This window comes from Eretmochelys imbricata, chromosome 2 (assembly GCF_965152235.1).
Source record: "Eretmochelys imbricata isolate rEreImb1 chromosome 2, rEreImb1.hap1, whole genome shotgun sequence".
In the NCBI taxonomy this organism is placed as follows: Eukaryota; Metazoa; Chordata; order Testudines; family Cheloniidae; genus Eretmochelys; species Eretmochelys imbricata.
This window is the reverse complement of record NC_135573.1, coordinates 14075604-14103038: the sequence shown is the minus strand read 5'-3', so window position 1 is coordinate 14103038 and position 27435 is coordinate 14075604. Positions and strand designations below refer to the sequence as shown.

At 40.1% G+C, this 27435-nt stretch overlaps 1 protein-coding gene across 1 annotated transcript in view; it reads left to right on the top strand.

The window, feature by feature from the left end:
* Positions 1–26764, top strand: part of KHDRBS3 (KH RNA binding domain containing, signal transduction associated 3) — a 198816-nt gene extending 172052 nt beyond the window's left edge. The window contains exons 8-9 of the mRNA XM_077808828.1: positions 22884–22942; positions 26673–26764. Coding sequence (XP_077664954.1) covers positions 22884–22942; positions 26673–26764 — 151 coding nt within the window. The remainder of the gene's footprint in view (positions 1–22883; positions 22943–26672) is intronic.
* The last annotated feature ends 671 nt before the right edge of the window (positions 26765–27435 follow it).

Sequence of the window (27435 nt, the reverse complement as noted above, 5' to 3'; positions counted from 1 at the left end):
TGAATAGGATTGGTTCTAGGACTGACCGTTGCGGAACACAACTAATTACCCTGCTCCATTCTGAAAATTTATCATTTATTCCTACCCTTTGTTCCCTGTCTTTTAACCGTTCTTAATCCATGAAAGAACTTTCCCTCTTATCCCATGATAGCTTAATTTATGTAAGAGCCTTTGGTGGGAGACCTTGTCAAAGGCTTTCTGGAAATCTGAGTATACTATGTCCACTGGATTCCCCTTGTCCACATGTTTTTGACCCCTTCAGAGAACTCTAATAGATGAGTAAGACATGATTTCCCTTTACAGAAACCATGCTGACTTTTGCCAAACAACTTATGCTCTTCTATGTGTCTGACAATTTTATTCTTTACTATTGTTTCAACTAATTTCCCCAGTACTGATGTTAGACTTACCAGTCTGTAATTGCCAGGATCACCTCTAGGGCCCTTTTTAAATATTGGCGTTACATTAGCTATCTTCCAGTCATTGGTACAGAAGCTGATTTAAAGGACAGGTTACAAACCCTAGTTAATAGTTCCACAATTTCACATTTGAGTTCTTTCAAAACTCTTGGGTGAATGTCATCTGGTCCTGGTGACTTGTTACTGTTAAGTTTATCAATTAATTCCAAAACCTCCTCTAATGACCCTTCAATCTGTGACAATTCCTCAGATTTGTCACCTACAAAGGACAGCTCAGGTTTGGGAATCTCCCTAACATCCTCAGCCATGAAGACTGAAGCAAAGAATTCATTTAGTTTCTCCACAACGACTTTATCATATTTAAGTGCTCCTATTGTATCTCGATTGTCCAGGGGCCCCACTGGTTGTTTAGCAGGCTTCCTGCTTCTGATGTACTTAAGAAACATTTTGTTATTACCTTTTGAGGTTTTGGCTAGCTGTTCTTCAAACTCCTTTTTGGCTTTTCTTATTACATTTTTACACTTAATTTGGCAGTGTTTATGCTCCTTTCTTTTTACCTCACTAGGATTTGATTTCCACTTTTTAAAAGATACCTTTTTATCTCTCACTGCTTCTTTTACATGGTTGTTAAGCCACGGTGGCTCTTTTTTTAGTTTTTACTGTGTTTTTTTTTTATTTGGGGTATACATTTAAGTTGGGCCTCTATTATGGTGTCTTTGAAAAGTGTCCATGCAGCTTGCAGGGGTTTCACTCTAGTCACGGTACCTTTTTAATTTCTGTTTAACTAACCTCCTCATTTTTGCCTAGTTCCCCTTTCTGAAATTAAATGCCACAGTGTTGGGCTGTTGAGGTGTTGTTCTAACCACAGGAATGTTAAATGTTGTTATATTATGGTCACTATTTCCAAGCGGTCCTGTTACAGTAACCTCTTGAACCAGATCCTGCGCTCCACTCAGGACTAAATCTAGAATTGCCTCTTTCCTTGTGGGTTCTTGTACCAGCTGCTCCAAGAAGCAGTCATTTAAAATATCAAGAAATTTTGCCTCTGCATTTCGTCCTGATGTGACATGGACCCAGTCAGTATGGGGATAATTGAAATCCCCCACTATTATTGACTTCTTTATTTTGATAGCCTCTCTAATCTCCCTTAGCATTTCATCGTCACTATTGCTGTCCTGGTCAGGTGGTCGATAATAGATCCCTACTGTTATATTCTTATTTGAGCATGGAATTACTATCCATAGAGATTCTATGGAACATGTGGATTCATTTAAGATTTTTACTTCCTTTGATTCTACATTTTCTTTCACATACAGTGCCACTCCCAACCCCCCTGCATGACCTGTTCTGTCCTTCCGATATATGTCCTTCCCAAGAGTTCTGAAGGAACTCAAAAATGAAATTGCTGTGGTATGTAACCCAGGAGTTCTCAAACTTCATTGCACCACAACCCCCTTCTGACAACAAAAATTACTACACGACCCCAGGAGGGGGGACAGAAGCCTGATCCCACCCAAGCCCCACTGCCCCAGGTGTGGTGGAGAGGCAAAGTCCGAGCTCCACCGCTCTGGGCAGGGCGGGGGACAAAGCTGAAGCTCAAGGGCTTCAGCCCCAAGCAGGGGGGCCGCAACATGAGCCCTACCATCCTGGGCTGAAGCCCTTGGGCTTTGGTTTTGACCCTGGGCAATGGGACTTGGGCTTCAGCCCTGTGCCCCAGCAACTCTAAAGCAGCCCTGGCGGCCTCATTACAATGGGGTCTCAACCCTCTTTGGGGTCCTGACCCATAGTTTGAGAACCGCTGATGTAACCTATCACTTAAATCCAACCTCAGTACCAGATGACTAGAGGATAAATAATGTAACGCTGACTTTTTTTTTTTTAAAGGCTTCAGAAGCAGTCCTGGTAATTGCATGCCAGTAAGCCTAACTTAGGTACCAGGCAAATTGTTTGAAACTATAATAAAGAACAGAATAATGGGAGACATAGATGAACATAATTTGTTGGGAAAGAGTCAACACAGCTTTTATAAAGGGAAATCATGCCTTACCAATCTATTAGAATTCTTTGAGGGAGTCTACAAACGTTGACAAGGGTGATCCAGTTGATATAATGTACTGGATTTTCAGAAAGCCTTTGACAAGGTCCCACACCAAAGACTTTTAATCAAAGTAAGGCTTCCTGGTATAAGGTCCTCCCTTGGATCAGTAACTAGTTAAAATATAGGAAACAAAGGGTAGGAATAAATGGTCAGTTTTTACAGTACAGAGACATAAATAGCGGGGTCATCCAAGAATCTGTACTGAGACCACTGCTGTTCAAAGTACTGATAAATGATCTGGAAAAGGGGATGAAAAGTGAGTTGACAGAGTTTGCAAACGATACAAAATTACTCAAGATAGTTAAGTCCAAAGCTAACTGTGAAGAGTTACAAAGGGATCTCACAGAACTGGGTGATAGGGCAACAAAATGGCAGATAAAATTCAGTGTTAAGTGCAAGTAATGCACATTGGAAAACATAATCCCAACTATACATACAAAATGATTAGGCCTACTTGGCTGTTACCACTCAAGAAAGATCTTGGAGTCATCATGGATAGATCTTTGAAAACATCCACTTAATGTGCAGCAGCAGTCCGAAAAACAAAACAAAAAAAACCCCTAACAGAACATTAGGAAATATTAGGAAAAGGTTAGAAAATAGACAAAAAATATCATAATGCCACTATACAAATCCATGGTATGCCCATGCCTAGAATACTGCAGAGTTTGGCTCGCCCCATCTCAAGAAAGATATATTAGAAGTGGAAAAAGTACAGAGGAGGGAAACAAAAATTAAGGGTATGGAACAGCTTGCATATGAGAAGAGATTAAAAAGACTGGGACTATTCATATTAGAGAAGCGGGGGGGATATGATAGAGGTCTATAAAATGGTGAATGGTGTGAAGAAGGTGAATAAGAAAGTATTTTTTACTCCTTCCATAACACAAGAACCAGGGATCACCCAATGAAATTAATTGGCAGTAGGTTTAAAACAAACATAAGAAATTACTTATTCACACAGCCAAATCAACCTGTGGAACTCATTGTCATGGGATGTTGTGAAGGTGAAAATTATAAAAGGATTCAAAAAAGAATTAGGTAAGTTCATGGAGGGTAGGTCCATCAATGGCTATTAGCCAAGATAGTCAGGGATGCAAGCCCATGCTGGGTGTCCCTAAACCTGTGACGGGCAGACCATGTGACTGGATTACAGGAGATGGATCACTTTAATTGCCCCATTCTGTTAATGCCCTCTGAAGCATCTGGCACCAGCCACTTTTGGAAGACAGGATACTGGGCTAGATGGACCAATTGCCATTCTTATATTCTTATTTTAAACAGATTGAGTTATTTGAATCTGTTGCTATAAGGTTTGTTTTCTAATCCTTTAATTATTTTTGTGGCTCTTCTCTGAATTCTCTTGAATTGTGAACACTAGAACTGGACACAGTATTCCAACAGCAGTCTCACCAGTGCCAAATACAGAGGTAAAACAACCTCTCTACTCTCCTATTGAGATTCTCCTGTTTATGCATCCCAGGAGAGCGTTAGCCCTTTTGGCCACAATGTTGCACTGGGAGCTTGTGTGTGGTTCATTATCCCCCATGACCCCCCCAATCTTTTTCAGTGTCACTGCTTCCCAGGATAGAGTCCCCCAGTCCTGTAAGTGTGACTATAATAATAATAATAATAATTAATATTACATATTGCTTGCTTCACCCCAGTTTACCAAGCGATCCGTATCGCTCTGAATCATTATTTCTTTTTCGTTCTTTGCCACTCCCCTAATTTTTGTGTTCCCTGCAAACTTCATCAATGATGATTTTATAGTGTCGTCCACATCTTTATAGAGATTCTGGCAGACCATTTTCCCACCACTACCAAATCAGTCATGCAGACCTCCTTCCATTCAGTTTGTGACCACTTGGCATGCAACTACAGCATTTGCTTAAATTGAAAAATAAAGTAATATAGTCCAGGCAATGAAAATGTTTGAGCATCCTTGCCTTAAGCAGTGGCCTCTTCTCTCCTCCTCCCACCCCCCCAACCCCCAGCTTCATCTAGTAGATTTAGATATTAGAAATGTAAATCACCCTTTTCATTCTCCTGCCGATATAGGATCGTACCATCCGGTATGTTTACTACCGTACTTTTCAGTCGAGTTCTAAATGTCCATACTTCATGAATTGCACAGAGGGTGAATGTTCCATTTCACTAAAGGTTTATAAGGTTTTAAAAATTGCTTCATTTCAGATTGGAATGAAACCTGAAAATTTTGAAATTCCCCACTAAGGACAACTCAAACAATGTATAAGAATGATGGGAACATTTTTATTTGATTTTGACTTTTTAAAACGTGTGTTATCATATACAATGCAAAATATAAAAAAATTGAAATGAAGTCATTTCAAAATGAAAAGTCAAAATGTTTCATTTAGACAGTGTCAAAAATGTTTTGACATTGTTGGAAATTTCTTATTATTTTTCCTAAATTAAATTTTGGTAAAAATCAGCATGACTTTGCAAGGCATTTTTATTTCAATGGAATTGCATTTTACTTCAGAAAACGATTCCATCAAAGGTTTTTTTCCTGACCAGCTTTGGTTTTCACCTCAACCATTTGAATGTCATTAGAAACAATTTTACAACTTAATATAAGTCAGGAAGATTTTTCCTGATACTCAGTCTAAATCCATCCCTTTATTAGTTGCTTCTCTAGACGGGCATCATTTGTAAAGATATATGGAGGTTTCCAAATTTTTACTTGAATTGGAAAATTACTACATAGTTTTGGTTCTCACTCTTTCCCAGGCTGCTGTTGGCAGTGACATTTTAATTTATATTAAAGTGAGGTCAAAACTAAACATAGGAGACCAACAAAGAGTCAGATGCACTAAAAATAAGAGAATGAAACTGAGAAACCCTCAGACAACATTCTAAACCAAAACAAGCAGAATAGAAAGCAATTCATCAGACAGAGCAGCAATAATATTTAATTTTAATTTACTTGGTATAACGAAAACAGTCTGAAAACTGGTTGTGATTGTCAGCATAATTTCAGTCCAGAGCTGCCACTAAGCATACAATCAGAAAAAGGTTTCTTAAACTGGTAAGCAGCAGTGTCTTTGTATTATGGGAATTTTAATTTTAAAGTTTCATTAATGAATTGATTTGCAGATGATGGTATTTCAAAATTGTACTAAAATTTAATTGCTGACATTTTGTTTGTGAGGCTCAGTGTTTTAAATTTACATTGTTAGGTGTCTCAGTAATCCTGCATTTTCAGGGTGCATAAATATGCATTATATGCAAAACAGTATCTGTTATAGCTTTTCAACATGTAATTTTCTGCGTCTTACTGCTGGTAGCAGAATATGTTTCAGTCTCTGATGTATTCAGGAATCGATCGATCCTATCTGTAACAGTTTGATTTCCTGTGATAGGTTAAATGGCTAGTATCTTGCAATTTGTTGATTACAGAGCAGGTGGGACACATTTATTTATTGGAAGTACATAATTTATGACAAAGCAACCCTCTAAAAGAATTAGCACAAGCATGGATAGTACTGTAGCTTCTAGTTGAAAATGAGTCTGCTGTGTCTTGTGACTTACTTTTAAGGGTGTGTCTGCACTTTGAACTCGAGGACAAATACTTGCTCTAGCTCTCGTTGAGCTAGTGTGTTAAAAACAGACTGTAGCTGCAAAACGTGTTAGCCACCCAAAGTCATGCCCATCTGAGACCAGAGGCACTTACTCAAGGGCACTGCTGTGGCTACACCCAACTTGAACTTTAGATGTACCCTTAATTCTTATTATGTCTAGTCTATAAAAAGGCTATTATTTATGTAGTGCTGTCATCCACATACAACTTCTATACTTAAACAATATAAGGATACTTTTCTTGTTTCAATTATATAACCTTTGAAGATAATGACAAAAGGTAAAATATTCAGATGTGCCTATGTGACTCTCTCCCTCCCTCTAAGTTCTGCTGACTTTCAATTGGATTTAGGGCCTAGATCCCCAAATGAAGTTAGGTGTACCATCACCTAATCCCTAGGCTGCCATCTAATCCTCAGCCCTAAATTGGGCACCCATGCTCCCCATACAATGCATGATTAGAGTTAGACACTGAAGGACGGGATCCTTACAGACTAAGCATGGAGCTGTCCAAGCTAGCTAGTAGTAAAATGCAGAGGAAAGAAATCACTTTCCTGGAGTTAAGAACCTAAGCCAGGTGAGTTGCTTAAAAAACCCATGCCCTAGCAGCCAAAACCCAGACTTTTCTTGGTTAGGACTTCTCATCTCAGATGTGCAAGACCTGGTTTCAAGCCCTTGCTGTGCCAGATTTGGAGCAGGGCCTTGAATCTACATCTCTGCTGAACACCCTAACCACTAGGCTATAGTGTCACTTTCTCTTTAGTCCAATGAATATTTAATGATTTATGGAAAGTGGAGCAGTTTCAACAGGGGTAATTGAGAACCCACCTTCCAGAATACTCAATAACCTGATGGTTAGGGCATTCACCTGGATGTTTGAGAGCTGGGTTCCAAGTCCCTCTTCCAAATCAGGGAGAGCAGGGATTTGAACTTGGGTTTCCCACCTCCCAGATGAGTGTCCTAACTACTAGGCTCTGACACACTCTCTCCCTTCCAACCTGCTTAACCCGGCTGTCTTTTGAGACAGGTGGAAAGCCATGGTTGGAGACTGCCTGAAAGATAGGCGGGGGAATACCTACCTTGAGAATCCCACTCTAGGACCACTGGGCTTTGGCTTCAGAGAGGGCTCCAAGCAGGTTGTTTGATGTTGGACAGGTCTGACTGCAGAACCGGAAGGATCTGTGGGGTACACTGAAAGATAGGCGGGGGAATACCTACCTTGAGAATCCCACTCTAGGACCACTGGGCTTTGGCTTCAGAGAGGGCTCCAAGCAGGTTGTTTGATGTTGGACAGGTCTGACTGCAGAACCGGAAGGATCTGTGGGGTACACTGGCAGCTGGACTGTCGTTTTGAGAATGGCAGTGGTGCCTAAATTATGGACTAGGACACCTAAATACCTTTTTGTGGATCTAGCTGTAGGTTCCTAAGTAACTTATGTGCTTTTGAAAATTTTGCCCCAAATCTAGCAAATTATTTGAGGTTACGAAAAGTGTTTGATGCTTTGCACAAATGATTAGTCTGCAAATAAACGTTATAAAAAATGTAGAGCAGTTGGAATGCTATAAAAGGATAAACTTCCAAATTATTGCATAGGCAGTTAGCGGAGACGAACGATAATGGAATTCATGAGGCTAACATACCATAGATATTTCAGAAAATAGGGGAAAGCAGATGAAGGGTAATCAAATGAATGGTGGCCCAAGGTGCAGATCAGGGAGCTACTAAGTACAATAAATATTAGGAGTATCTTTAGTTAGCGTTAGTGATACTGAATAGACCGAGTTTTATAAGCCTGGAAATTCAACGGTTGGAAAAAACCAAAATCTAGCTGGTATGCTATAAATGATGTAAGTAATACTCCCTAAACTTTGTTGAAGGATATATCTTAAAAAATAAATAAAATAAATCAGTTTGGAGAACTGCTATAGCTTTTTTTTTATTTGCTATAATTATAATACAAACACAAGAACATTAAGGTCATATTTTAAGTATTCAGGAAATGCAAAAAAAATGTTCTGATTGCAAATTTAACTCATTCATATTGCACAAATTCTTCAGTTTCGCCCACAGATACAGTTTTTGAACCTCTGTCTGAATTATCACCGTGCAGGTAAGGTGGAAGAGAATCAATAGGACATAAGACTTTCTCCTTTGCTTACTGGAGAGCTGAAATCATTAGGAAAGGGTAGGTGAAGTGTGACCTCTACTTTAGAAAGAAGTTAATAAGCAAGTAATCTTAAGATGTGAGATCTTCAGAATTTATACATTGCAGATATTTATAATAGTAACTAATTAAAAAAGCACTGTGGATTAAAAATATCTTTTTAGTTACATGAACAACTTGAACTAACTGCAAAACATTTTGACACAAAAGATAAGATAGTTGAAGTTTAGAAACCGGCCAAAGGTGAATCTAGAGCAAGTAATTTTCTGTTCAGCAAATAACAGGACACTTTTTTGCAGAGAGAACTCTTGGAATATAGCTTTTATTTAGGCACATGGGCCCGGAACCACAAAAGGTCTTAGGTGCCTAGAAAATCACTGGAACAATAATGGGACCCACAAAGACTAGATTAGGTGCCCTATACAATGAAAAGAAGAAATAGGCTCGTAAGGGTGGAATGCACAAATGCCAGCACACTAGGCAGGGTGCTCCCTAAACGAGCCAATAGGAGATGCTGACCAGAAAGGTATGTCCTAAGCCACACCCCTATTGAGGAGTTTTGTGCCTATGTTGGGGCTGCATACTTAATAACTGGGTCAGGGAGAGAGAGCAAATGAATGATTGTTTTGACTGGGGTTAGGACACCCATGTGGGAGATCCAGGGTCCAATGTCTCTTCGCCAGTGACTGTAATTCTTTGTTCAAGAGGGAATATCTTCAACAGGAGAAACTGAGGGGCTCTATGGCAGAATATACTATTTCCCAGTGGTTTGGGCACTCATAGAAGATTAGGATTGGAAGAGACCTCAGGAGGTCATCTAGTCCAGTCCCCTGCTCAAAGCAGGACCAACACCCACTAAATCATTCCAGCCAAGGTTTTGTGAGGCCAGGCCTTAAAAACTTCTAAGGATGGAGCTTCCATCATCTCCCTAGGTAAACCATTCCAATGCTTCACCACCCTCCTGGTGAAATAGTGTTTCATAATATCCAACCTAGACCTCCAGCACTGCAACTTAAGACCATTGCTTCTTGTTCTGTCATCTGCTACCACTGAGAACAGCCTAGCTCCATCCTCTTTGGAACCCCCCCTTCAGGTAATTGAAGGCTGCTATCAAATCCCCCCTCACTCTTCTCTTCTGCAGAATAAATAACCCCAGTTCCCTCAGCCTCTCATTTTAAATCATGTGCCCCAACCCCTGAATCGTTTTTGTTGCCCTCTGCTGGACTCTCTCCAATTTTTCCACATCCCTTCTTTAGTTGGGGGACCAAAATGGGACACAATACTCCAGGTATGGCCTCACCAGTGCCGAATAGAGGGGAATAATCACTTCCCTCAATCTGCTGGCAATGCTCCTACTAATACAGCCCAATATGCCATTCGCCTTCTTGGCAACAAGGGTACACTTCTGACTCATATCCACCTTCTCGTCCACTGTAATCCCCAGGTTCTTTTCTGCAGAACTGCCGCTTAGCCAGTCGGTCCCCAGCCTGTAGCGGTGCATGGGATTCTTCCTTCCTACATGCAGAACTCTGCACTTGTTCTTGTTGAACCTCATCAGATATCTTTTTGCCCAGTCCTCCAATTTGTCTGGGTCACTCTGGACACTATCCCTACCCTCCATCATATCTACCTCTCCCCCCAGCTTAGAGTCATCTGTGAACTTGCTGAGGGTGCAATTAATCCCACCATCCAGATCATTAATAAAGATGTTGAACAAAACCAGGACCGACCCCTGGGGCACTCCGCTTGATACCGGCAGCCAACTAGACATTGAGCCATTGATCACTACCCGTTGAGCCCAACAATCTAGCCAGCTTTCTAGCCACTTTATAGTCCATTCATCCAATCCATACTTTTTTAACTTGCTGGCAAGTATACTGTGGGAGATCATATCAAAAGCTTTGATCTCAGCTCTCAGGCTGAGATCCGCGTGTTCAAAACCTTTCTCCCTATCATGCAGAAGTGGGAATTGAACCTCTTTCTCATACAGCCTGAGTGAGTGATCTAAGCATGGGGCTAAAAATTATAAGGGAGACTCCACGACCTGCATTTCCATCTGGATTTTGAATGGGGTTGTGAGCATGCCTACCAGATTGGGCCTTGCAGGCAAGATACATGGGTGAATGTCTGTCTTTCCCTGATTTGTGGATCACACTGGGGCTTAGGTGTGAGAGAGGCATCCAGACACCTAGAGTGAGGCAGCAGTATGCACGCCCAGAGGCAGAAACTTAAGTGACATGGGGACTTTTACAATGAAAAGTTAGGCATAAGTGAATTTGTGTCTACTGGGTTACACAGCAGCCAAGCAGTTTTCTGGATTGCAGTGGTGCCTAAAACTAGGGCTTAAAAGTCTAAGTCCATTTGTGGATCTGGACTTTAGATACTGTGTTTGTGATCACCTAGACAGTTGTTTGTGGGTAAATTTTCAAACCATTGAGCAGAGACTGAGCTATACAACTCCCACTATGAGAGGGAATTGTTAAGCTAAATCTCTCTCTGCACATCTCTTCAAAATGTACTGCTTGATGTTAAAATGATTGGTTGACTTGTTATAGGAATAACAAATAATGGTTATAAGAGCAGGCTTTAATGAGCCATCTGCCTATTCCTGTCCTTTGAAAGTTCTTGTTTTCCCAATAAAGTGATACTATATTAAAAGTAAAGTGTGCAATTTAACCTTCTCAACTTCAAGCAACAGATGCTGCCCTGTGGCAGAAAAAAGTGCTGAATCTAAAAGTTCAGTTTAGTTTCTAAATGCTACAAAGAATGCACCAGAATTTCTACCAAGACCACATTTTTTTCAAAGATAAAGTGGTTTGCATATTTGCATTCAACATGTTGATGGTTTTCCTTAGAGCTGGATGAAATTTTGCAGTTTTACTTTCTGACCCTTTTGAACACTTTCTTTTTGGAAACAGTCTTTTTAGATGCAGTGATTCAAATAAACTTTAATTTGGGAGAAAAAAACAGCAAATTGGAAAGGGCTGGGGGAGATGCCAAAGCTCTTAAAAAAAAAAAAACTATGAAACTTCACTTATGAGCAGAGGAAGAGCTGGTTTATGTCATCTTTGGAAAATTGTCTTTTATGGGTTGTTAGGCAAGTGGGTGAAAGTCTGGGAGTTGAGAGAGAGAGAGTTGAAAAAATTATATTGTTTATACACACAAAATGTACACTCCTTGAGCCAGGACCAAAGAGTGTAGAGAAGACCATTATATTCATCTAATAAGGGAAGAGTGTGTGTGTGTGGCATAGAGCCCTCAAGGGGTTTATTCACTTTACAATGGATGGATCATGTGAGATGATAGTGTAACTCATTGCAAAAGTGCATGTTCAGTCCCTCTGTGATGGCTGGTTCACTAAAGAATAACAGGCTACTGAGCTTCTCCTTAAGTTGGCTCCAGTGGTAGAGGTCTGTGCTGTAGGTCCAAGATTCAGACCTTGGTTTATCACTCCTGCAATGCAAATTAGGTACAGCTAAGTGGTGTCCAAAATTTGGTATTTCCTTTCTTTTATGAATTTGTATTGGCTACATATTATGGCTTAGCCAATTTTGATTGCATAGTTTGTTTATGCAATATTTTAATGGAGGGAACATTTTTCATTTTAAATGTATACACACTTTTTTTAAGTGATGAGAAGTTAATGTTGTTTTTCCTTAACTTATGGAGTGAATAGTCACTTGTGTAGTCCTTTTTAAGAGCATTTGGGAGAATCAGAATTTACAGGAAATTTTGGTGGAACTTGTAAGTACAATTATTGGAGTAGCTGTTTCTTCAGCGACTTTGATAAAGACATGGTAATTGGTCTCTTATGATCTTATCAAGTAACATTTCCAAAGAGCTGGGTAGGAGGAAGTCTGCATACTCACTTTCTGTGTATGTGACAGTATTTTACAGGCCACGTTGTTTTGTTTGTCCCCATTTTGAGTCTACCTGAACAAAATAATATGGAACCGAATATCTATCAATATATGAAACGTGTCACAACAGAGATGACAGAGAAACAGATCAGCAGCTACATTAAAGGCAGAGCAAGATGCTGACACCTGACCCAATTATTTCACAAACTTAAAGAAAATAAACTCACTGGGACAACAAAGGTGCTGTATGCACCTTAAATACAGCCATGGATTGATGCTGGCCACAGTTTCCTCTCCATTTGCTAGAGCTGCTGCCATTGTCCTGATCCCTATCTCTAATAAGAGATAAACCTGTCCTCTCTGCGGTTATTAATTTATTATAGTGAGTGACCCAGGCCACTTTCTCCCTTAGAGAAGAAAATAGAGGGGGGCTTCTTTGAAACTGTGATCCAAGAAATATCACTGTATCACTGTAGGTATCAGGGACAGGGTAGACAATACCCATCCTTTACTGCTTCTCAAAAAAGATGCATTAGAAATGGAAAAGGTACAGAGAAGGATAACAAACATGAGTAAGGATATGGAACAGCTTCCCTAGGAGGAGAGTTTAAAACCAGTAGCAGGAGTGTTCAGCTTGGAAAAGAGATGACTAAGGGGGGCATATGATACAGATCTATAAAATCATAAATGACATGGAGAAAGTGAATAAGGATGTGTTGTTTACCCCTTCACATAATACAAGAACCAGGAGTCACCCAATGAAATGTAATAGGCAGCAAGTTTAAAACAAACAAAAGGAAGTACTTCTTCACATAACATACAGTCAATCTATGGAACTAGTTTGTGGGGGATGTTGTGAAGGCCAGAAATATAACTGGACTCAAAAAAGAATTAAATGCATTCATGGAGGAAAGATCCGTCAATGGCTATTAGCCAAGAGGATCAGGGATGCAACCCCATGCTCTGAGTGTCCCTAAGCCTCTGACTGCCAGTTGCTGGGACTGGATTCATGGGATGGATCACCTGATAATTGCCCTGTTCTGTTCATTCTCTTTGAAGCAACTGTCATTGGCCAGTGTAAGAAGGCAGGATACTGGGCTAGCTGGACGATTGGTCTGACCTACTGTGACCATTCTTCTGTTCTTATGGCTGCTTGAGTAACTGTAGAGCACCTAGGAATCATTCCAAAATATACAGAGTGGAATTCTGCTGCCTTACCAACAGCTGCAACTTTTAGACCATCTACGATGCCAAATAGGGATGGGGGCTACAGTGGGCTACAGGGGGCTACAGTGGCCACAGCTCTTATTGCTCTGGTCAGTATTCTATTCAAAGTGGATGCTGTGCCAGCGGGAATAATCTTACAATCAATTTTAGAGAACATGCAAAGATGGGTAAATGGAAAAACCCACCATCCTGCACTGTCCACATAACACATTTATTATCAGAAGCTGTGTGTGGAGAACAGAGAGCAGTGTCAGCCCTTATTACCCTTTTGAACTAATTACCTATTTTAGTTATGTCCTTTCAGAGCCTAATGGAACCAGAAGGCAGATGGCTGTAAGCAAAAATATTCATAGCTTAGTGGGCCTTTACTATGATCTTGTATGCTCAGCTGTCGATTCAGTGGCTCCTCATTACCTCCTTCCTGGTTTAGACTTCTCAGGTCACCTGCATGTATAGTGTCCAGTGACTGACACACAAAGTAGGAGAGAAAGCTGCTACTGAGGGAGGAATTTGCTCATGCTATGTCTTCGTCTGCAGCATGGGGAGACAATTTCCTGCTGGCAGTGTGATAGCGACAAGTATCAATCACCACCACTTCATGTGTCCTTTCTGCTGCCTTTCTCAGCATTTTGTACAGCATTAATATTTTGCAGTGGGAAACAAGAGTCCCAAGTAGGAGCACCTTGTCTACAGCAGCTGAATTAAAAACAAAAGCCTTTTAATGTTCACTTTGCAATATTTGTGGGTATCATTGTAGGGCAGCAGTTCTGTGACTAACAAATTATTCTTGTCATAGACCAAAGGAGAGCACAAATTGTAATGCTATATTCAAAATTTCTAAAATAATTGAAGTTCATTTACAATGTTAAATGTGTTGTGTGTGTATTTTGATTCACAAAATTTTTAATAACATCTGACTGTAATTAATATTCAAGTATTAAAAATTCTGGACATCAGATACTATGCTGAACAATAAATTTGTTAAGGCCACAGTGGTTATTCCAGGCAGGACTGTTGGCATCACTTATCACCAAGGTTGCCTGACGCTTTGCATTGTAAGACCCTATTTTCAGTTCCTTATGATGCTGCCAAACTTTAACAGTTTGGGTTGAAATTCTCCATGCTGGGGGTGTGTCAGACTGAATTATTTTGAAAATTTTCAGATAAAACAGTTCAGCTGTTTCCAAGAATGAGAGCAGGGACAAATAAATCTCCCCTTCAAGATTCTGATTCAGCCCCAGAGCAGGTCCATCATTGGCACTAAAGAAAGCAAACAGGGGTCCTGTGATTAAAAATAGTATGTAATTCAAGACTGTGAAAATGCATATGGCCAGGAGGCCTGAACTAAGTTTTGCAAAAGCAACCTTCATTCTCGCATTTCCTAATTTTTTGAGTGCTTGACTGTGCAACCTTAATGTTCTTTTAACATAGTGGGGTGGGTGGTTGGTTTGGGATGGGGGAGTAATAGTATCTAAACTTTTTTCTAGTGATTCATGAACCAGCAGCTATTTTTGATCATCTGTACCAGTCCATATGCTTGGCTACAGTTCATCTCTGTCAGCAGATAAAGACAATATGCTGAAATATTTTCAGTGATGTCATCTCGTTTGTATGACAGTCTTGTTGGTTTAACTTGGGCAGTCATTTCCGGCAGAATGAAAACCTTGTATGTTGCTGATTAACACAGAAGACATAAGAAAATGGTAACTCTCATCCGCCTGATCCTACCTTTATGACAGAACACACTACCACATCCATGTCTTGTTGCATTGTCCATAACAGGCACTGATGATCTAGAAGAACACAGGAACAGGAACTCAACGCTAGGATGTTCAAGGCAATAAACCAGATGTGAGGATTCCCCTACCTTGAGAACAACTAAGTCCAACAGGAAAATCCAGGACATATTTCCCACAATTGATTAATGGGAAAATATCTTAATATTGAGACCGGTCACACAGGAAGAGCTAACTTACTTTAGGTTTTTGACATAACTTTTGAGAGGGCAAGACAGGGGAAGAGGATTTGTCAGACAGTGTCATAACTGGGGTTGCAGACCAAATAAGACAATTGTTTTGACAGGCCATTTGTTCCCTGTTCGCTTGTTCTGTGCTATCAGTCTGTCACGGGCCAAACAAAAGGGTCCACATACATAGAGTATGTCTACACTCCAGCCTAGAGGTATACATTTCAGCTCAAGGAGACATGCCTATGATCAAGACCCACTCTAATCAAGCTAGAGTGCTAAAAGTTGAGTGTAGCCACAGTGGTACAAGTGGCAGTGGTAGCCCCCCCAAATACCTAGTTGTCCAAGATGCTAGGGCCATACTCAGGTGGCTAGCTCTTCCACCCACTTGTATGGCTGTGGCTACACTCTATTTTCAGCAAGTTAGGTCAGTCAAAGCTAGTGTGGGTATGTCTCCTTGAGCAGGAATTTACTGGACATTACCCATAAAGCGCTCTTCAAAAACTTCCCTGCCACTGTGTTTCCTCAACTACTCTTTCTAAAGCTATCCTGACCTCTCCCCAAAGGGGTTAGTCTCAAAGCCCGCAAAAAACAAACAATTGCTATTGCAAAATGAGAAGCAAAAGCAACAAACAATGGATTGCTTGTCACTTCTTCCACCATGCCTTGCACCAGCCCAGAACTACCAACTGGCTGCTTATGAACTACACTTCAAAGCAACCTCTAGGCACTGACTGGGAAAAAGAGCATCCAGAATATTCCTCTTTTTCCACTCCAGTGACCAGCCCTATCAGAGTTAACAGTCTGGGTTTCTCCCCAAACTACAAATTGCCATTCTGAGACCACTTCCTCAACCTTAGCAATCACGCCCCTGTAAGGTGGTCTGTTAGAGAATACCTTGATATGTGGTAGTACTGATCCCTGGAGAGCCATTATATCCCAATTCATCGCTAATAGTATATTTTTAGAGTACACCCATGTGCACTATGCAAAAATATGGAATATGTTCACTGTCTTGTGGTTATGTAGATTGTTTAAGCCTATGATTGTCCAGATATCAAATATCCTTACAAGATGGGCTGGACTTGGGAATCAATGCCAGCCCTTTAGAAGTCCACTCTTCTGGAGATAATTGTCACTTAGGGAACATCCAGCCATCTCCAGCAATAACAGGCTGTAGTTAAGGCCAGCAATCAATCCGCCATTTCTCTTTGAGGCATGAGCTTGGTGCTGAAAGTCCTTACTAAGCTGTTGTTTGTATCCTAATGAAAAATCACTCTGTAGCTATGGTCTACGAAAGTTTTATTTTTAGAAACAGTCTACACAGCAAAAACAATTGGAGAATTTAGGCCCTGTTCTACACTATTTTCTACACTTATAAATTCAGTTAATTAGAGACACATTCTTCACACTGCATCAAGAAAGGACAGGCAGTTGCAGGTCCACATTATGTACCATGTTGTTTAAGTGGATAAAACAGTTCATCCAAGTGGCTTACTTGTGTGGTGATAAGGAAGTGACAGAATCTCTCAAAGCTCACTCTGCTTGATCAGTAGTGACTTCTTAAACAGAGAAATCAGACACTACCCTCCTGGCAATATGCAAACTACTTACTTGGGCCTCACTTCACACTCTCTCTAAGCATTATATGATTAATGTCCAGCCTCCAGCAATTAGGAGCAGCATACTGAAGTCTATTGTTGGATGCTAATCCCTTCATTCTGTTGTGTACATACCGCTTTGTGAGGTTCCAAGATTTTAGGTTGGCACAGAAAATCAAAGCGAATTTTTTCCTACCTGACAATTTAATTTTCTTTACTATCTTTCAGACTCTCCCTTCCCTTCAGCTCTAAGATACTACACGGGTGCTATCAAAATCCAGGTAGTTACATACACACAAACAGTTGTAGATATTAGATATATGAATGTACAGAAGCATCTGTTAGATAGTTAAAATTCCAATGGCAGTCAGACTAGATTCAGAATTAAAGTTACATATTTTTGAGAAAATATGTCCTTAGTGCTTTCAAAGCTTCAGCCAACATGGGTGAGCAGTATATTTATAAATAGGGACCTACCAAATTTATGGTCCATTTTGGTCAATTTCACAGTCATAGGATTTTAAAAATATCATATATTTCATGATTTCAGCTATTTAAATCTGAAATTTCACGGAGTTGTAATCGTAGGGGTCCTGACCCAAAAATGAGTTGTGGGAGGGTTCCAAGGTTGTTGTAGGGGGGCTTGCAGAACTGCCACCCTTACTTCTGTGCTGCTGGGGGTAGCACTGCCTTCAGAGCCAGGCAGCTGGAGAGCGGCAGCTGCTGGCTGGTATCCCAGCTCTCAAGGCAGAGCCCCCTCCAGCAGCAGTGCAGAAGTAAGGGTGGCATGGTAGGGTATTGCCACCCTTACTTCTGTGCTGTTGCCTGCAGAGATGAGCCCTCAGTCAGCAGCTGCCACTCTCCAACTGCCCAGCTCTGAAGTCAGCAGCACAGAAGTAAGGGTGGCATGATATGGTATTGCCACCCTTACTTCTGCACTGCTGCTGGTGGGGAGCTACCTTCAGAGATAGGCGCCTGGCCAACAGCTGCTGCTCTCCGCTGCCCAGCTCTGAAGGCAGCGCAGAAATAAGGGTGGCAATACCATGACCCACCCCCCGCCCCCGCAACACCCTTTTAGGTCAGGAATCCCAATTTGAGAAACACAGGTCTCCCCAGTGAAATCTGTATAGTATAGGGTAAAAGCACATGGGAGACCAGATTTCACAGTCCGTGACGCATTTTTCATCACCGTGAATTTGGTAGGACCCTATTTATAAACAGAGCAGAGATCACCAAAAAAAGCTTCATAGTACTGTCTCCATCTGCTGGCAGGAAGGAGCTATTCTCAGACATCTGGGCAAGCATAGAGAATCTCAGAAAGAAAAAATGTGAGGAAAGAAATTTTTTTTATTTTAAAAATTATTGAGCAATATTGAAATACTGACAAAGTAGATTTCCCCCGCCTCCTCCAGTGCTCTTGATTTAGATAATTTAAAGTCAAATACAAACTTTAGGCAATCTTTAACCAGCATCTTTAGATATTGAAGCACTTGTTGCTCTAACATATGTGAAAAAGATGTGCATCCAGGTTGTTTACAAACTCAGATATTTTAACTTTTTATTTAGTTAATTATTTTATATTTTAATGCTTTTGAAAGTGTTTGAGAGTTTTGGAAACTGAAGATCCCTTTATTTGCATAGCAGGCTTAAATTGGCCCTCTGCATAGGTGTAAATTGTGAGGAGTGTGATGGCCATAAAAATAGAAATTATTTGATTGTTTCAGCGGATGAATTCAAATGTTTAATTTGAAAGGAAGCTTAAGTTCTAATATAGCAGACTCTTTATAAAATGTGCTCAGCGCTGTCAATAGTAAATATCTATAAGTAAATAGCTATAAAAGGAAAGTTACCAAAAGCTAAATCTTTAGCTCCTGGATGAGACAGTTCTTCTGTATGTGATTTTAGTACCTTCATATTTTATATAAAATGTTTCCAAAGAGGATGGATATATACTAATAAATCCAAGAAAATATGGGGTGTTACCTTTTGAATCCAAGCACTGCTTAGACTCTGCAGTGATAGGCACTATGGGTAGAGCCTCATATTTTTCTCAAATACACAATAACCAGAAATAAAACAAAAAACTACATATAAAATGAAAACAAAAAAAAAATAACGAAGCTTCTCATCAACCATGGGAGATTCAGTGGCCAGTGGCAGCACCCACAACTGCAAACAGTGAGCTAATAGGATCACTTCCACCATACAGCATGCACCGGCCCAGGGAAGGCCCTGCCTGGGTCCCATACATTCATGGTGCATGTGTAATGTGCGTGCTGAGGCGGGGCTGGTAGGGGGATTTGGCGGCCGCATGAAGAGTGCAGGAGAGAGGCAGACACCTGAGTGAGGCAGTCATTGTGGTGAGGGAGCTATGGAAAGCAGGTGCTCAACCTCTCCTGAGCACGCCCATCAAAGGAGTCGTGGCACTGCAGGTTTCCGCTCCTTCTATGGGATGGAGTGGTGAGTCCTGGCTGGGCACTAGGCATCACTGCAGAGGAGTCAGGGCCCGGGTTGGGTATTGAGACGAGCGTGCCTGGACGTCAGGCAAAGGTTGGAGGAGTCGGGGGAGGAGGGTGTCTAAGGCTCAGAGGGGCAAGGGTTGTGGGCACGGGGGCAGTTGGAGTCAGGGTTGTTGGGGGGAGAGGTGTTATATTAATGTAGATGTTATAAAGAGGCCCAAGGAGTCAAAGGTGTTATCATGACCCTGTCAATGTCCAACATTAAACAGTGTTAAACAACATACAGAGTTTTGTATACAGAATCCTCAGCCTACTTAGAACCATTGCAAACATACCATTAAAATTCCTTTTAACCTTTAATTAAAGATACAGAAAAGAGAGAAAAAGAGTTAAAGCATTTGACATATAAACTATTAAGTAAATTTTATTCTAACAACAACCCGTGTTCCCTTTCCTTTTAGCTGGAACAAGTTTTTAAAAGGAAACCCTACTCCACATTACAGCACTGGAATGGGTTACCTAGGGAGATGGTGGAATCTCCTTCCTTAGAGGTTTTTAAGGTCAGGCTTGACAAAGCCCTGGCTGGGATGATTTAGTTGGGGATTGGTCCTTCTTTGAGCAGGGGGTTGGACTGGATGATCTCTTGAGATCCCTTCCATTCCTGATATTCTATGATTCTTTTTGGTGGTATTTAAAATGGTAATAACTGTCCTTTCTAGGGAAATGAGAAAAAGTTAGTTGAAATGAGCTGGAGCTATCATTGTTGCTGTTATCGTTTGAAGTCCAGTCCTGTTTTCTAGAAGACAAAGTAAGACAAAAACAAACAAGAGGGGAAAGAAGAGAACAGCAAAGATAGAAAATGCAGCCTCTGTCTCTGGTGCTGACGCATTTGCAGCCTCACTGCTGGAGAAACACGGGCATAACATGTGGTCTTATTAGCTGTATTGAGACCTGGCAAACTTGTACCAATGTTGGGCTGTTTAGGGAATTGCATTTATCTGCCTTTTTCTGGTCAAAGGTTCAAAGCGGTGTTGCAAAATATACAGTTTTGGCCATTTAAGCCAGACTCCTCTTAGACACAAGGAAAAGGGGAGATAGGAAAGAAAAGAAATAAGGTGGGAAGGAAAAGGACACATGGAGAGGGAGGCGGCAAAGTCTCACTTCCCATGTGGTGTTTGGAGACCTAGCCGGGGCCAGTGGAGTGGCAATGAAATTTGGCTCCCTCTCTCTGGCCCGGCCTGGTCAGGACATTTCTCAGGATTAGTACAAAGAAGGTCAGGGGTCCTATGAGAAAATAGGAGTGACAGTTGTCATGGTGAAGCTCCCTCCTTCCCCTTTTCTAGTTCTTCAGTCAGCCAGCATTTACATCTGTTCTTCCCTTAATTTTCCCCAAAAAGTCTTTTTCTTTTTAAAAGAATAAACAGGGAGTGACAGGTGGAATAGCCCATTAATTAGACCTCATTTTGAGCACACCAATTTTAGTTCATTGATTTCTCATCCAACGCTTCTCTTGTTTACCAGACATGATGTTAACACAGTCCTTGAGGTTATATCAATAGGCCTTTTTGTTTGGACTAATTTAGTCTTTTTGTGTCCCTTTTGCACCTTTTTTCCATTAATATTTGTTGTTATAGGTTAACATAGTGTTTTATAAACGTTATTGTCTTACAGTTAAGTTTACAGTATATGTAAATTTGTGGGGCCAGTTATTACAATGGGGGGGATTGTGAGGGTTTGGGCATAAACCAAAATAAGACAAAATTCCCAAAAAATAAAATAATTTCACGGGGCTCTAACTATAGGAAGACCTGCGATAGATAGGTAGTCTTACAATTTTCCTATATTTTCTCCTTTCCTCAGTCCTCCCTACGACCATTTACATCAAATATGTTCACTGTGTTACAAACATTCCATTGCCCTCTTGTGTAAAATTTCATATTTGTTTATGGACTCTCAAGTTCAGACAGAAGTCAGCCATGAAAGGGTTTAGCAGCATTACTTTGTAATAGAGCCTGAGAGGAGAGGGTGCAGGGAAGAGAGAGAGCATTGCTCTTCAATGAGCAACTTTGAGCACTTTACATTATTATTTGACCTGATTATTAATGCTGGACAGTCTGTCAGGTAATAAAGATAAATTTTGATGTACTTATAATGCAAATAAGTGGTTTTCTCCCTTCCAGTGTTTATTGGTTTTGCAGTTTACATGCCATAAAATGTGAGTCATTTTTTGTTTAATAGACATTTTAGGTCTGTGAAATGAAACACTGCAAAAGTAATCTGACAGGATTGACAGGCACAGGGATGGGGCTCAGCTGCTATAGACCTCTAGACTTGATGACAGTCTTTTACAATAAATAATCTGATGCTGTGTGAAATGATAGAGAATGTCAATTTAAAGTTCTGGATTGTCAAAACTAAGATTGTTTTATCACTGAACTGTTGTAGGACAAATTTATGCTACTTTGTATGCTTCAAATTTTTGTCCTTAATATACAGGTCTGTATCACATGGGTGGACAAACCATAGATGAGAATTTTAGCTCTTTTATATAGGTCTTCAGAATTTCACAGTGCAGACACTACTAGAATTTTTAGTTCAGGAAGCTTTAGACTGGCATTAACAGATACTCATTCACTGATCTTATTGTTTTGTATTTACATATGTCAGAATTTTTACACGTTTGGGCCAGGTATTTTCCAAAATTTGACAACTCTGTTTTATTACCTGTCTCAGCTCTGTAGTTCTCTCTGCAAGTTAAATGCAACTGCAATACATCTATTGTTTATTCTGTACATAAAAGGATTATGGGGGAGCCCGTGGTTTACCTATCTTCAAACTCCTGTTAAAACTACAAATTGCTTTATCTTGACTTACATTTTACTTCATGTTAGTTAGCACTTGTTAGCCAACATAAGTTAAGAACACAGCTTGTTTTTTTCCTAGTGAAGACAAGGCTTTGGTTGTAGCAGTTTGTAATTTAGTTACTTTCCAAATAGTCATGTATTCCATACTGGATCTGGATTTCTTTGGCTACTGGGTACCAAGTATTTTGTATTTTAAACTGTGTTTCTTATTTGTAGCTTAGTGTCCTGCAAACATCCAATAGACATTTGATCACATGTAAAATATTTTTAAAGCAATAATCAAAAAGCAAAAGGTTATACATAGTTACAAATGTATGGACCATGAGAACATTGTGGGATGTTGTCCCTGTAAAATAAGCTAGGGCACCGAGCAGCTGCGCAGTGTCAAGATTTAGATGATTTTGCATGCCTTCTGGCAGAAACTTAGGCACCGACAGCGTCAGATGGCAGCTAAAAAATGGTTTTTTGAATGTCACTGCCACCTAAATGTTGGACTTTGGCACCTAAAAAGGCGAAGTGCCTAAGTCCCTTGTGACTCTTTTCCATCATGATTTAAGACATGCTGCTTAACACTACATTTCTAATGGCATTACTTACGTTGTCTGTCTTTTTTTCATACAGTGGAACAGATTACTATGATTATGGACACGGACTTAGTGAGGAAACATATGATTCTTATGGTGAGTAGCTTTGCAAGTGGAAATGTCAGTGTATTTTAAAGAATTTTGAAACAAAAATCAATTTAAACCGAAAAGAATTTTCATGAGGAATGCTGCAATCCTGCATTAGGATACACTTGCATCGACTTCTGTGCTGATATGGAGTCCCATTGTTATAGATATGGAAGATTTATGGTTACTGAGACATATTTGTTGGGTTTTGGATTTTTTTTTTTTTTGTAATTCTGTTTGCTATCTGTGCCATATAACAGTAAAAATAAGCACTAAGGGCTACATTTTCCACCCTTACTCATATTTACTACATTCCCCCAAATCAATGGGATTATTTTCAGCGTACAATAATATTTAGGTTTAAGAGTAACAGCCGTGTTAGTCTGTATTCGCAAAAAGAAAAGGAGTACTTGTGGCACCTTAGAGACTAACCAATTTATTTGAGCATGAGCTTTCGTGAGCTACAGCTCACTTCATCGGATGCATACCGTGGAAACTGCAGAAGACATTGTATACATAGAGACCATGAAACAATATCTCCTCCTACCCCACTCTCCTGCTGGTAATAGCTTATCTAAAGTGATCATCAAGTTGGGCCATTTCCAGCACAAATCCAGGTTTTCTCACCCTCTCCCCCCCCACACACACACACAAACTCACTCTCCTGCTGGTAATAGCCCATCCAAAGTGACTACTCTCTTTAAAATGTGTATGATAATCAAGGTGGGCCATTTCCAGCACAAATCCAGGTTTTCTCACCCCTCCACCCCCCTCCAAAAATCACACACACAAACTCACTCTCCTGCTGGTAACAGCTTATCCAAAGTGACCACTCTCCTCACAATGTGTATGAAAATCAAGGTGGGCCATTTCCAGCACAAATACAGGTTTTCTCACCCCCCCACCCCCTTTTTTTCAAAAAAACACACGCACAAAAACTCACTCTCCTGCTGGTAATAGCTTATCCAAAGCGACTACTCTCCCTACGCCTATTTCCCCTTGTTTTTTTCTACCACCCCCCCCCCCCCACCACGTTCTGGTTAAACTTGGATTTATGCTGGAAATGGCCCACCTTGATTATCATGCACATTGTAAGGAGAGTGGTCAGTTTGGATGAGCTATTGCCAGCAGAAGAGTGAGTTTGTGTGTGCATGGGGGGGGGGTGGGAAAACCTGGATTTGTGCTGGAAATGGCCCACCTTGATTATCATGCACATTGTAGGGAAAGTGGTCACTTTGGATGAGCTATTACCAGCAAGAGAGTGAGTTTGTGTGTGTATGGGGGTGGGGGGGTGAGAAAACCTGTATTTGTGCTGGAAATGGCCCACCTTGATTATCATGCACATTGTAGGGAGAGTGGTCGCTTTGGATAAGCTATTACCAGCAGGAGAGTGAGTTTTTGTGTGTGGTTTTTGGAGGGGGGTGGGGGGGTGAGAAAACCTGGATTTGTGCTGGAAATGGTCCACCTTGATTATCATACACATTTTAAAGAGAGTGGTCACTTTGGATGGGCTATTACCAGCAGGAGAGTGAGTTTTGGGGGGGGGGGGGGCGCGGAGGGTGAGAAAACCTGGATTTGTGCTGGAAATTGCCCAACTTGATGATCACTTTAGATAAGCTATTACCAGCAGGAGAATGGGGTGGGAGGAGGTATTGTTTCATGGTCTCTATGTATATAGTGTCTTCTGCAGTTTCCACGGTATGCATCCGATGAAGTGAGCTGTAGCTCACGAAAGCTCATGCTCAAATAAATTGGTTAGTCTCTAAGGTGCCACAAGTACTCCTTTTCTTTTTTCAATCATATTTAGTGTGAGTAAGGATGGCAAAGAATTGAGCCATAAGGCCTCAATTCAGCAGTGAACATAAGCGTATGCTTAATGTAAAGCATGTGCTTAAGACTCATTGAAGTCAATGGGACTTGAGCATATGCTTAAGTTCTTTGCTGAAGCAGGGCTGAATTGAGCACATTTCACACTTAGTTTATGGTCTTTTGATGTATAAATTCATTTCCAAGCTCCAGTTCTGTAAACTCAAGCAGGTAGTAATTATATAAAAGTTATAAAAGTATTTTCGATATGTAATAGACACCAGGGTACTGGAGTACTTGTGCGAAGGCAAGACAACGCATAATAAAGCAAAAAGCATATGCCACAATGGTAGGATTATTTTTTTCAAATCAGAAGTGCAGCAGTGACCGGTTTAATTAAAGGAATCTGTTATGGATTAGAAGCATAAAGCATGTTAAAAGGCACCTTTATTTCATGGATAAATGTTAGACCTCTGGCTAGAGATCAGAGAAATGCAGTTTTCAATCAGTCAGGAAGCTCAGAAACTCATGAATTGCCAGTGACTGGTGCAAGTGAATCATGACTGTGGTTAATGGATGTTATGACATTTTTTAGAACATAACTGAAAACCATTTCCTGGTGTATCTTTTGAAGTGCATTTTACGATATCTCCTCCCTGAAGCAATGATGACCTCAGCTAAGATTTGTTTGTCATAACAAATGCTTTGAACATATAGGTTTGCCACATGTCATCAGCTTGAATCGATGCAAATAACTTGAGGGAAAGTCATTAATTAGATGAGTTCATCAAAAGAGGAGGTCACTTCAAGCAATTTTTGCCCCTCATGGTTCTTTAAAGTGGTCTCTGTGGACTGCATTGCTTAAATCATTGTATATTTCAGCATTAAAGTTAACTGTTTGACAGTAGGGGTCTGATTTCTCAGAGTATCTCACTAAGGGAAAAATCGATAGTGATAAAGCTTACAACCTGCCTAATGCAGGACACAAGAGGATGTAACCTTTTGTAGCGTTACAATATTTAAGGTAAAAAAAATTTAAAATTTTCTCATTAAATCTTTTGTTACTTAAAACTGATAGCTTGTTATTTGCCAGGGCAAACTTGTTTGCCAGAAGTATAGTACAAAATGTTAAGTGTGCCTCATATTTCGAGATTTGCAGAAAGATTGTTAGCACCTTGGGATGGACCATGTCTTCCTATGTCTTTCTATGCCTAGCACATTTGGACTCTGATTCGGTCTTAATAATGCAGTTCAGTGTGTGTTGTGAAAATCTTTATTTGCATGTTTATTCATTTTGTTGTTACAAGCGAGGCAAGCAATTTCCTTTGCTCTTTGAAGATTATAAAAAAAATCCAGCTCTGTAGATCTTGCACTTTACAGGAAATATATTTGTTTCTGTGAAATCCACTGTTATCTCAAATGCTGTATTAGGCTGTGTTTTTCAAAAGGGAAGCCACAAATGTTCATAGTGGAATTATGGAACTTTTCACTTGTAGCTTTCTAATTCAAAGTAGTCCTAAATTGGTAGTGACAAAAAGAAATTAGGTGGGAGGAGGAATTTATAGCTGTTCAGTAGCCTACATAGATTTTCATGTTCTTACTCCAGGTCCTGTTAGTATAAGTACCCACGTCACAATCTACCTCCAAAGTTTCACCCTTCTTTGCAGCCTCATCAGAGGCCATACTGAATATCATAGTTACCTAAACACATTCTCATCCCCAGCTAATCCCAGTCAGAACTGAGGCATGGTGGTAGAGCAGTATGGGGAAGTTCACCAGTTCTTTGGCTAAATATTAGACTTCATTCTCTACAACTGTCAGTGCAAAAGCACTGAATTCCAAAATTAAACTAAAAAAAATTATAAGTAAAAACAAACACAGCCACAAGGACCATTAGGAAAGATCTAATTATGATTGCTTTTCCTCGTTGCAGGGCAAGAAGAATGGACCAACTCAAGACACAAGGCACCTTCAGCAAGGACAACAAAGGGAATCTACAGAGACCAGCCATATGCCAGATACTGATTGTACTGTCTGATGTTGTGAAATATCCAATCTCCACCAGTCCTGTATACTGTTCCAAGTAATTTTTTTCTATAAACAATCCCTTTTTAGTAAATCAAAGTGCGTAAAAATTGAATGGTTGGACTGAACTTAAACTATTCTGTTGAAAGAACAACCTGGACAGAAAGATATGTAAAACAAGGAACTTTGTTATTTCCAGACTGTATTTGAAAAATAGGTGATCAAAAAAAATAACCTCTGATTAACTAGTGTTAAACAAAAACTAGGTTTACTAAATATGTTAATCCATTCTTTTAACATAAGCGTAACCTTTTATTTTAAAGGTTTTCAGCAATTTAGTTCTTTTAGTTTTATTTTTCAACCATTTTGCTAGTTTTTTCTCTTGCAAACATGCGTAAAAAGGGAAGCAAATTACAAATGCAAATAATGTGGTATTTTGTAACTCAAGTCTTGAAATGTTCTGTAGTGTTAAGCAAAGTTTACTCTTGCTTGATACTAAATAAACTTTTGAAAGAAAATCAGTGTGTGTGAGAGTAATTTTATGCTTTAGTTTATTTTATAATAAACCTTCATAAATAGTAGTAAACAGGGAGAAATTCATCTAACAATGATCAACATAAAAGGCTCATACTAAACACTGTACAGCTTTTTTTTTAAAAATGGTATAAACC